Source organism: Ambystoma mexicanum, chromosome 3q (assembly GCF_040938575.1).
Source record: "Ambystoma mexicanum isolate Mex_15411 chromosome 3q, UKY_AmexF1_1, whole genome shotgun sequence".
NCBI lineage: Eukaryota > Metazoa > Chordata > Amphibia > Caudata > Ambystomatidae > Ambystoma > Ambystoma mexicanum.
Window position 1 is genome coordinate 383,420,489 of NC_090926.1, and position 12,117 is coordinate 383,432,605.

General features: G+C 46.5%; 1 protein-coding gene across 1 annotated transcript in view; it reads left to right on the forward strand.

The window, feature by feature from the left end:
* The window catches only part of NDST1 (N-deacetylase and N-sulfotransferase 1), a 500,062-nt gene that overhangs the window by 286,135 nt on the left and 201,810 nt on the right, over positions 1 to 12,117 (forward strand). Inside the window, exons 7-8 of the mRNA XM_069654041.1 lie at positions 1,199 to 1,327; positions 2,865 to 3,047. Of these exons, the coding sequence (XP_069510142.1) occupies positions 1,199 to 1,327; positions 2,865 to 3,047 (312 nt within the window). The remainder of the gene's footprint in view (positions 1 to 1,198; positions 1,328 to 2,864; positions 3,048 to 12,117) is intronic.

Here is a 12,117-nt window from a genome sequence, read left to right on the forward strand (position 1 = left end):
CGTTCAATGGGTATGGCTTCGCAAGATTCGCCAAACATTTGGGATTTGTTCGTCAGAAAACACCACTTTGGCCTCAAACCAATGGCTGAGAAGTTCATGTCATTCATAAAGAAAACCATCTAAAGGGCACACGTGGAGGTCGTCTCGAGCCATGAGGCCCCCTGTAGTATGCTCAGGGACTACAGAAACACGCCCCATGAGTCTACAGGCAAAGCGCTGGCAGAGATCATGATTGCCTACCAGGTCAACACTAGACTGGTGGCAATATCGACTGACAGGGGAGACCAAAAGGTGAAGGAGAACGTTGCGGCCAGGAAGCGACAGGTGAAGGAAGAGACTGACCGTAGAAAAGTCGCCCGACCAAAGGTGTCAAAACCAAGAGAAGAACTTCTTATGCAACAGAGAACCATGAGGAAGTCTGACTCACTATACTCCCCAATTCCATTACCGCAAGGGGTCAGGAGCAGCAACTGGTCTCGGGAGGATAGCTCAGGGGCAACATGCTCGCCTTGGAAGCAAGACGGCATGTAGCAACACAGGCGGGATTCCTGGGTCCACGCTTAGAAACCTCTGGGTATTAAGCGCGTCTATAAATAACCTATCATATCATATATAACTGGTGAGAAATGCCTCACATTTGGACTTAACGAGGAGGAAATGGACCTCCCTGGGGAGGAAGTAGAGAGATAAGAGCTGTGACAATGCTCGACCACCGCGGACGGAGGAGAGGAGGACCCGCCGCAGCAAGGTCAGTCGACAGAAGAGGAGGTAGCTCAGCCAGTGGAAAGAAGCCGGCCGCAGCGCATCATAAGGAGACCTCAGCGACGAATGGCGGAGTACTGATGTGATGTAAGGACATTTGTGAGGGGATGATGTGACTTAATCAGCCTTTCCCCTTTAAGGCTGCGTTGTGGTCTCCCCCTCGGGTCGACCAAGTGTGTGGGAAAACTTAGGTGCCGGGAGGAGGGGAAGTGGGAGAGGGCAGGTCCGGACTAGGCAGCGGCCTGTGTAGTTGCATAAATAAAGCCCTTTGTTTTCCTACTTACTACTGCTCATGTCGTTCATGATATCTTGCGTAACTGGGTTCCCGACCTAACAAAATGTAATGGGCATGTTTGATTCCTGAGCAGACATCTTTCCGTGTGCCCGACATGCGTTTCTGTTTGTAAATCGTGCTTTTTCTGGTTTCCTCCACTAGGTGCTCCCTCGACAGACATGCGGCCTTTTCACCCATACTATCTTCTACAATGAGTATCCTGGCGGTCCTGGCGAGCTGGATAAGATCATCAACGGAGGGGAGCTTTTCCTGACTGTGCTGCTCAATCCGGTGAGCTTGCCCATGGGCACCATGCTGAAAAGGGGGCCATTCCTCCTGCTAAATGCTGCACTGCCTCTCTCTCTCCAATGAAGGGCAGGGATCCCTTCTTTTTTCCTTTTGTCATCGTCTTGAGCTTTCCAAGATCTGGCTTATTTCGGTAAAACCAGTTTACTTGTGGGTGCTCTATTTCCGTACAAGAGGCATGCTCTGTCCTCTGGAAGCAATGTAGCTGGTGCTGCTGCTTGCAGCCGATTTCCGGAAGTGAGAGAAGATGTATAGACTTGGGGAACCTGTGATTGACGCTCTTTATCATAGCATACGCAACCCTGTGTTTTGCTATTTCAAAACCTATGTAATGACCTATACAATGAGCATGATCTGTGTTATTGGTCAAATATGGTGTACCTGAGCATGTGCGTTTCACCCACCCATTCAAGTGGTTTCTGTTTGGAATGAAATTGTGTAATACTGTGAATTTGGAGGCCAAGTATGTAAGGCGGGCTGCTCCATTTAAGCCACAAATCTAAGACTTTGGCTCAGGAACATTAAAGGTCTTGCTTGGTACTGCTCGGGTGGCCCAGAGCGCTGACACCCGGCAATTCAACAATCTTGCATGCTCAGCATGTACACTGTAGGACTGTGGAATTATCCATGTGTGGCGACAATTGCCCGACAGGAAGAAGGGTATTAACTTTTGATTAAATGTTTTTTGTTTCAGGAATTGGTAGCACACCCACACAGATGCGTTATTTTGGACAGTGTCTATTACTTATTTAATGGTTCGTTTTGTGCAGGGTGCACTATACACAATAGGACTGATCAGTCTGGTACTTGGCTATTCTGTCCACCCCGTTAGATAACTGATTGCAGGTTCCATAGTGGGAAGATTGGGGTATCTGTCAGTGATTGGTATGGTGCAAACGTTTTGGTACACTGGTGGTTTAATATGGTGCCTAGATATCATCACTTAATGTCTTGACTGTCTAGTGTATTGTATACATTTCTGAATAGTTCTTTGTTGTGCTGTGGTTGAATGGAAGCTGTTTGCAATGCTTTATACCACATGAGTAAGTTGCAGCAGGGGGTTGTTCGTTATACTTGATACAATCTGCCAGAGATGGTTTGAGGCATGCTGGTCTGTTTGTGCCAAGTTTACAGTATAGTCAGATCCGTTATTAGAAGTAATTAGAAGTAATAGCCGATATGTATATGCTGTGATATAAGCATCCAGTATTTAGCATGACACATTCTTTGAGTAAGTGGCTGTTGCCGATAGTGTGTTCCTCACCACACACTGGGAGTTTGGAAATACTGAAGCTGAGTCCAGCAAAACACTTCCCTAATGCAATCATGCGTGCATTGCTAGTGTTAAAGATATCGCTCATTATCCAAGACATCAAAATCTTCATCCGTATGGAACTTGTCCACCCCAGACTGACATCGTTTCTTTAACTTAGTGACTTTTGAAAGCAATTCATTAGCCTAAAGCACTGCTTAGCATCCATGTCACTTCTGTTTCACTTTCCTCTTTCCATTCTCCCCATAGATCAGCATCTTCATGACCCACCTGTCCAATTATGGGAATGACCGCCTTGGTCTCTACACTTTTAAGCACTTGGTCCGCTTCTTGAACTCCTGGACCAACCTGAAGCTTCAGACATTGCCGCCCATACAGCTGGCACAGAGGTACTTTCAGATCTTCCCAGAGGAGAAGGACCCGTTATGGCAGGTATGTGATCCCTTCCCTCCCCATCTGAACTGTGCATGGGAAAGAAGGTGGAACCCATCCACCCACGAAGGGCTATAGAGTATTTGGGCCAATGACATTGGAATGACTGTCTTAAACAAAATCTTGCATTCCTTGAGGCGATGGAGCAGGCGAATAGGAGTTCAGAAACCTATTTAAAGGTTTGCTGACCAGTCACAGGAAGCAACTGGTTTAATTTTCATGGATAGCTGTGAAGAGCTAGGTTACACAACTAACCAAGTTTTAGAATCTTTATCTGCTTCAATTGGTGGGTCTGAGGTTACTGCCTATGCTCTGCAACACTTTCTACTCCAAAGAGAGCGTAACAGACGCACACAGTTTGAACAGTAATATGACTTCCAGGTAACTAGACCCTTTGATTAGAAGACCTTTTTTGTGCTTTTGTGAGATTTCAGTGGACATGCAGGGTTTCCAGATCACATGGTTTGCTCTCTGAGAGCACATAACTAATGGGGATATCAGTAGGTTGCTTCTTAAGGACAATTGCAGGAAGGACTATCTGCTCCAAAATATGCCCTATTACCTACCAATTGTTGATCCTATCCTCTCGGATATTGCAGACAAGGATGCAGCAGAAAGCACTAGGGGATCACTCATTGGGAATACCGGGGAGTGGGAGTGTTGTGGGCTCTTCCATCACTTTTTGCGTTCCGCCTGCCCAGCCTAAAATAACAGGGCTGCCTTCAAAGGAATACACACTTTAAGTGAAACTATTGTGGAGCATCTTATTGACTTTCTTGATTGCTTCAATGTTGTTGTCTTATTCTCTTTTAAAATAAGGAATGCTATCATTGCACCTGTGTTGCAAGTACTCTATTTCTATAGGCTCAGAGAAAATGGCTTGTTCTTTGTTATTGATCCCCTTTCTGTCAATGACTTTTTATAGATGTAGTTCTCAATAGTAGTCCTGGGTGTGCTGGGTGCAGCTGAATGATGAGCTATCACGTCCGTTAAAAACAGGCTATGTGAAAGCCAATTGTTTTGGCTGTTGTATGGTGAAAGAATCTTCTGAGTACATGTACACAGGCACACCTAGGTAAATGGAGAATATGTCAAGGGGAAATCAGACAGAGTGGAGAGTTGGTGCGGCAATTGTGGATGAATGAATGTTAGGATTGGTCATTGAAAGGGCAAATGAACATGAACGAGGATAGATGGAGAAGGGCTGTGATGAACGAGAAGGGCTAAGGAAGGACCGAGTCCAAGGACTAGGACTAGCTAAGAAAGCGAAGGGCTGTGACAAAGAACAAGGACTTGGATGAAGTACAAGGTCTGCAATGGAGAAGGTCTACGATGAGGGATATGGACTGGGAAATATGTGACTAAGGACTGTGATGAGGAAACGTGGCAAAGGGACTAAACAAAGGAGTGGGACTGTGATGGATCAGGACTGTGGCGACTAAGATGACAACTAAGGAGAAGCACGGTGATGGATTGTGACAAAGAACGACTGTGATGAAGGACCATGTTGGAGAAGGACTGTGACGAAAGTGAAGGAGGATGACTGGGACAACGGCTTAGAACAAAAAATAATTAGAAGTTTTTTCCAAGTATTGCCTCTAAGTGAGGGAGAGAACAGTGGGATTTGACTGACCAGAATATTCATCTAATCAGGGTGTGCCCAATACAGCCTTGTAATGTTGAGGCGGAAACCTGGTTAAATGAATGATTTAAATGAAGGAAACAGGAAGCCAAACTACTGTGTATCCTACTAGATTCCGAGTTTTGTATGGAGCTGTTTCGGTGGCAGACCAAAGTGAGAGAAATTCTTATATGTATATTCATTTTGCCATACGGTTCTTGCTGCACATCCACTAACTGTATATACATTCACCTCATTCTTAGTTCATCAAAGTGTAAATGTTGGCATTTGTAACCCCCTTTTTTTAAATTTAATTGTGAAATGAAAAGGTGCATGGGTGCTAACTTGCTAGTATAGTAGAGGCGCACACACATTGCTGCCTCAAAACCGGAAACAAAGCTAAAGTGACAGCGGGTACATTTGAAGTACAGTAGCCATTAAATGTGACTGCGATAGTAGGTGCTCTGCAAATGCTTCCTTCCGATTTAAGCTAACGTTATGGAGGAGTACAAAGACGATGATGACTAAACTAACTACTTTCATGTTGCACTCCAAAACTAATGTGCTTGTAGAAAACTTGCATACATGCTTATGGTTTTCTCTGGACACCAATTCATTTGAGGGAAAAACAGGAATAAGAAGGTATTCTTTCACCTACACTCCTCCATCTCCCCTGCCCCCCTTCTTCCCAGCCTTGGCTGTTATTTACCTGGAACCTGGACTGTCTGCACATCCAAAGTCTAAAGTTCACATGACGTAATAAGAAAGCTACAAGGTGGGCAACATCATTCTTCGATTTACACACCACGTTTTTAGTACACTGGATGAAAAAAAAGGTGGAGCGACTGAGAAACCATCCTTGTTCTTTCATGCATATGTTGTACACACATGTTGTACGCCAGCGTGGCCCAATGAAACCCCGGTTTTCGCAGTTAGACAGATTGCGTTACTCCGCCATATCTCACATTTAGCCAGATTGTGTTTGCTATATTTTGCATTTAGCCAGATTGTGTTACTCCGCTATAGCTCACATTTAGCCAGATTGTTTTGATAAACCGTAATTTCTACATTTTACTGCATTTACTGTTGTGCCCCCATTCTAGACCCTTCTACCCCTGTCCAGTTGTCCCAAGTCTAGGTGTCACCACATCTACTGTTCTGCCCCTATTTTAGGTCCAGGTAACTCAAATCCAGGTGTTACTGCATTTACTGTTGTGGCCCACTTTAGGTCCTTCTCCCTCTAGTCAGGTGTCCCGACTCTAGGGTTGCTGCATTTATTGTTGTGCCCGATTTTTAGGCCCTTCTTCCTCTGTCCAGGTGTGTCAAATCTAGATGTTACTGCCTTTGCTGTTGCAACCCCATATTGGGACCTACTCCCTCTATCCAGGTGTCCTAAGTCTAGGCGTTACTGCATCTACTGCTTTGCCCCATTCTAGGTCCAGGTAACCCAAACTAGGTGTTACTGCATTTACTGTTGTGCCCCCACTTTAGGCCCTTCTCCCTCCATCCAGGTGTCTTGAATCTAGGGTTACTACATTCACTGTTTCACCCCCATCTTAGGCCCTTCTCTCTCTCTATCCAGGTGGCCCAAGTCTAGGTGTTACCGCATCTATTGTTGTGCCCCCGTTCTAGACCCGGGTAACCCAAATCTAGGTGTTGCTGCATTTGCTGTTGCACCCTTCTCGCTCTGTTTAGGTGTTCCAGGTCTGGGTCTTACCGCATATACTCTTGTGCCCCCATATTAGGTCCAGGTATCCCAAATCTAGGGGTTACTGCATTTGCTCGTGTGCCCCATTGTTTAGTTGTGTCCTCCGTCTGGCCCTTTCTCCCACCTGCTAGGTATCCCAAAGCTAGGTATCAAACTGCAATTCTTGGCTTTGACTCACTTACCAGGCATCCCCAAGTCAAGTACTGCTACTGTGCCCCAGCTTGGGCCTCCCCACAATCCCTGGTAGCTAAGGTACAGGTGCCCTTAAAGTAATCGCTGTGTCTCTAACCCAGACACCTCCACCCACAGCAGGTTTGGCATAACCCAGCTCTCCCACCTAACACATAGCACCAAATCTAGGTTGTCCGCACACCATCGGCCATGTCCCCATCCCACAGGCTGCCAAGATGCTCACCTGTCTGACCCCTATGGGTTGCCCCTCCCCCGCTGCTCGTGGACCAGCAGGTCTTTACCACTTCCACAGTTAGCTAGCAACACAGCCTGTCCTCTTTCTACAACATCTACCAAAGGACCCCCAAGACAAACGCCTAAAAGAAAAACCACATCGGGGCCAGAAAGGACATACCACAAAACCAACGAACCACAAGTGTTTACTACCCCTGGTTCAACAACGATAAATACCACCAAGATAAACCAAAAAAAAACACACCAGTGCCACAAATGAAATAGCACTAAACGAACAAACCGAGAGGTCTTCATCCCATGGTTCAACAACCACAACCTCACCAACTACATGCAACAACTTACCACAAACAGCGAAGACTGAACCCAATGACCAGGAAACGCACCAATCCAAAGAAAATGCCCACTCGAAGGAATACAACCCACCACCAAAACACCATGCCTCATCACAAGAAAGACAAAGAAGCCAGAATGGACAACAGAAATCATAAGGAAACCCCAACCCCACACGGGGAGGTGCCAACCAGCAAAATCCCCCAACTCTGGAAAACTGGATGAAGAACAGGCAACACGGCCAGGGGACACACAAAGAACAGACCTCTCCACATACTACTGCTTGGTAAGCAAAGACGAACCAGAAACAACAAACTGGCAGGCAATAAGTGTTACTAATACAGAACCCATAGGGACGCCAAACGCAACACGACAATTTATAAACCACCCCAACCCGGACTACATTGTGGACAATACTCCAGCCAGAATGTGCTAATTCCCTTCACCTTAGAGACCCCCAGCAACCTTGCTGGATTTTGAGGACTTGATTGTTTTACCTGGAGAGAGTGTGGCCCTTTTTTCCCACTCTCTCATGTATTTTGATGTGTATTTTACTCATGTGTTCTTTGATTATGGAGTTTTAGACAACTCCATAGGCATCATCTTTTCATGTGTGTCCCACAGCTCCCTCCGTGCAGTGACGCAGGGAAACCTTTTCAGGCTTTCCCAAGGTATAAGTACCTTTTCTGGGATAAACTGCTGTTTACCCGAGTAAGTAAAGTGAAATTGCCTAGACCCAGCACACGCTATCTTACAATAGAGTGCTGGGGGTGTTTCTTAGTATCCCCTCTGTCTAGATACTCATGTAGCAATCAAATGCTACCCTTTCCTATCGAAATGGGTGGTGGCAGTGGTTTTACAATGAACTACCATGATTTTTCCTGACCGCAAACACCGGTAGTGTTAAATCAGGAAAGCCATGTTTTTCAAGATGGCGTCTGAGCCCCCCCTGTAAAAACAGGTCCTGGTCTTCTTTTTTCGCCGTTTCTTTATGGAAAGGTCCTTCTAGAGTTTTGCTCTGCGCGCCAAACCAGGTTTGGTCCCTTTGTTTCATCGCCTTTGGCAGGCTTTAGGACTGAAGACCGCCTCTGGCGCCCGAGTGTCTGGGGTGGGCAGGAAGTGAGGGAGGTGCCTGAAACTCCCTGTGCTTAGTCTCCTAGGAGAGCCAAATGCACTCTGGCGTGATTGGTTGGCTGACTGTCCGGCAAGGACAGCCACCCTGCTGGGTGAGTGGCAGCTAGGCTGGAATGAATGGGAGGAAGCTGGATAAAAGGAGAGTCTCTTGGCTTGGAAGGCAGAGTCGACCACTGGAATGAAATAACCGAAGACAAGCTTGAAGAAGACGGCTGCTGCAACTCCTGGACCGTTGGTTTGCCTGGTGAAGCCCTGCTGCAGGTCCGAATTGCTAAGTTCATCTCGACAGAGAAGCCCCTGCAAGGACCACTTCTCTCTTTGAGTTGGTGGGGCCAATCAACTCAACCCATAAGCCACCTCGATACCATTCTCGGAGCTGGTTGTATTTTCCTCAGAGTGCTGCAGGAAACCAAATAACCAGGCAGAGGGACACCAGTTTGTGTGCTTTAATACAGCTACCGGAATTGAAGATTTGCCAAGTACCAGCTTTTTGACCAGTACCCCTGCAGTGCAGGAGTCCCCCAACATCCTCCCTCTTGTCCCCACGACTGAGGCTCAGGAACAGCCGGATCTACAGGAACAGAAGTCTTCAGCTGCATCTTTTTCTTCATTTGAAAGGTACTGTGAAACGAGACTGAGAGTACTTGCCTCTCGCGGTGAAAGTGCTTGAAACCTTTGCAACTAGCAGGCCTAATCAGCTTGTGACCCAAAGTATAATTCTTCTGCTTACAAACTACTTCTACAGAGACTTTACTATTTACTTGCCAAAACCGCTTTTACCTATCCAAGACTTTAGCCCATTGACTTTGGCCTATCCTATTGAATTGAATTGACTCTTCTGGTGAAATCAAAGTATCTGAACTGTCTAAGAAATTGTAATTCTTTTATGTTCTGAACCTATTCCCTTTTGCTCCTCCTTCAAAGTATTCTGAATGCCATTTTGCTCCTCCTTTAAAGTAGTTTGAATGGCTCAAAAACTTAACGAGTATAATATTGAAGTGTATTGATGTATGATATTTAACTGCCTCCTTCTAGTGAATGTTTTATAACTGACCGTTGAATAAATTAATAAGTGTTCAACCAAGAAACCTTCAGTGTAAGAGTTTATTTGAATACCTGTGATTGTAGACCTCTGTGTAACATCCTTACAGCTCACATTCCCTCTTTAGATAAGCCCGGCTGCTCAGCTCCGCTACCAAAAACTGTGTAGTACAGACTTATACCAAAGGATGGTCTTGCTTACACCTTTAGTCATAGTTGTGTGTAGTGGTTGCATACAAACTCTGCCTAACACCCATCAAGATAGAACTCAACGACCAAACAAACCTAGTATTTCTCCTGATCTACAGACCACCATCTTACAGCCGCAACTTTGCAACAAAATTAGTGGCTGCCATTTTATCAACCTACCACGACAACCTAGTCATACTGGCAGACTTCAACATCTGGTTCGAAAAGGAAAACAAATCCACAGCAAACACATTCTGCGCACTCATGGAAACTTTGTATTTCAAGCAAATAGTAAATGGATCCACCCACAACGCCGGACACATCCTGAATGTAACTTTCTGCAGAGAAGGACTATGTGTATCTGGGCCACCTACACCGATGGTATGGAGCGAGTACTACTTGATACTGTTCTACATCACATCTCAATCCCGCCTACTGGCCGGAAAGATCATACTCCATGCCAGCAAGAAAAGGTAAACTGGAAGAACCTAGACCTAGAGACCCTAACAAACCTTATAGACTCGACCCCCCCCCCCCCCCCGAGCAGAACAGATCCCACCAAAACAACTGTAGACCCAGCAGAAAACATGCTCAACAGTTGGATCACCAAGGCCCTAGACCAGTTGGCACCAGCAAAAACATTCAAAGCAACACCCAAAAAACAGAATAACTGAAAGATCTAAAAAAAAAACGCAAAATTGAAAATAAATGGAGAGAACAATACAATCGACAAGACAAAATAAAATACAGCTCAAACTATACATCAACAGTCCTCATGGCAAAAAAATACTTATACGCCACAAGAATTGAATCGGCGAACAATCCACAGAAAGAACTCTTCGAAATAATCAAAGTGATTAAAAAGCCCTAATCCTGCAAGAATTCCACCATCATGATACAAGCACTTTGTGGCAACATCACCAACCAACTGAGATCAAAAATAGACACAATCTAGGAGACCATCCACACAGCCCGGGCAAACACAACCACAACTGCCAGATCAGACATTGGGCGAAACTGACCTGCCTAGAACCAATCGCAGACGAAACTTTCACCACAATGTTCAAGGACACCAACCTTTGCAGGATCCGCAAGGGACCCCTCTCCCCCTACATCTTCAAAGGAAGCCTCAACCACAGAACCCAGCGACACTTCCAGAGCATAATGAATCAATCACTCAAAAGAGCAATAGGACCGTCTGCCTTCAAATCAGCATACATCAAACAACTGATGGAATCCGAAAGCGCAGAAGACCCTAGCAACTTCAGACCGAGATCCACTCTGCCCTGCCTTGCAAAGATCCTGGAGAACTATGTATATACAAGATCCTACTTAAATACGTTGAAACAAACGGAACACTCAACCGGTCACAGGTTGGCTTGAGACCAATGAGACCAACAGAATCAGCACTCATATTGATATGGGACGACCTGACAATAAATGCAGATGACACCCAATCGGCCGTCCACATTGCCACTCTTAACTCTCGCTCAGCTGTCAAACACTCCTCCGACATCTGCCGCCTTCTGGAAGAACTTGACCTTGATGTCTTCGGTCAGACATGGTTCATGGCCAGCTCTGTCACAAGCTTTGACGCGCTCCTCCCTGACGCTCCTCCCTGACGGCTACAAGATTCTCTCTGCGCCCAGGTCCAACCGCTCCGGAGGGGGTGTAGCCCTGATCTTCCCTGAGTGGATTCCTGCCTCTGTCGTTCCTACGCAGGCCTACTCCTCTTTTGAATGCCTCATCTGCAGGCTATCTCTAACCCCTAGCCATTCCCTTACTGTGGCTATCAATCGGCCACCTGGTCAGATTTTCTCCTTCCTCTCTGAGTGGCCAGACCTCTCCTTCTCACTCTTGGCCTTGACCACACAGCTCCTCCTTCTTGGAGACTTCAACATCCACTGGATTCCTCCTGTCCTCCCTCTGGACTCTTTCGTGATCTCTGTGAATCTCTCTTGCTCACTGTTCTCCCCTCTGGCCCGACTCACTCTGCAGGGCACACTTTGGATGTTCTGATCTCCTCAGACCTTCCCCTTTCTGTCCCTCTCACCACTCCTCTCTCCTGGAGCGATCACTTTCTCCTTTCCTCCCATCTCACCCTCTCTAGCCCACAGTCCAAGCAACTTCATCACTGCCACCCACCTTCTCGGTCATCCGACCCATGAAGCACGTATCAGTTGAGGCTTTCGCCGTCACTTTCTCACCCCCCCTTTCCCCTTTGGCTGACTGTCACCCTGACACTGCCCTCTCCCCGTTCCACTCTGCTATAACTGATACTCTTGATATCCTTGCCCCTGTCATGAGAATCCGCCTGAAGCCCAAGGCCAAGTGCAACTCATTGTACGACTCAGACCTCATCACCCTTAAACACAAGTGCAGTGTGGCCGAGAGGAAATGGCGTGCTTCTTGTACATCCTCTGACAAACTGGCCCGCCGCGTGCTCCAAAGGCAATACCGGCTCTCTGTCCTCACCGAGAAGAGAGCTCTTATCCAAGCCTGCTTCTCGGCTGATCTCTTTAAAATCTGCAAGGAACTGGCCAATCCTGCTGCAGTCTCTACCTCTCCTGTCCCTTCCCAGGCCCTCTACACGGCACTGGCTTATCACTTCATCTCTAAAA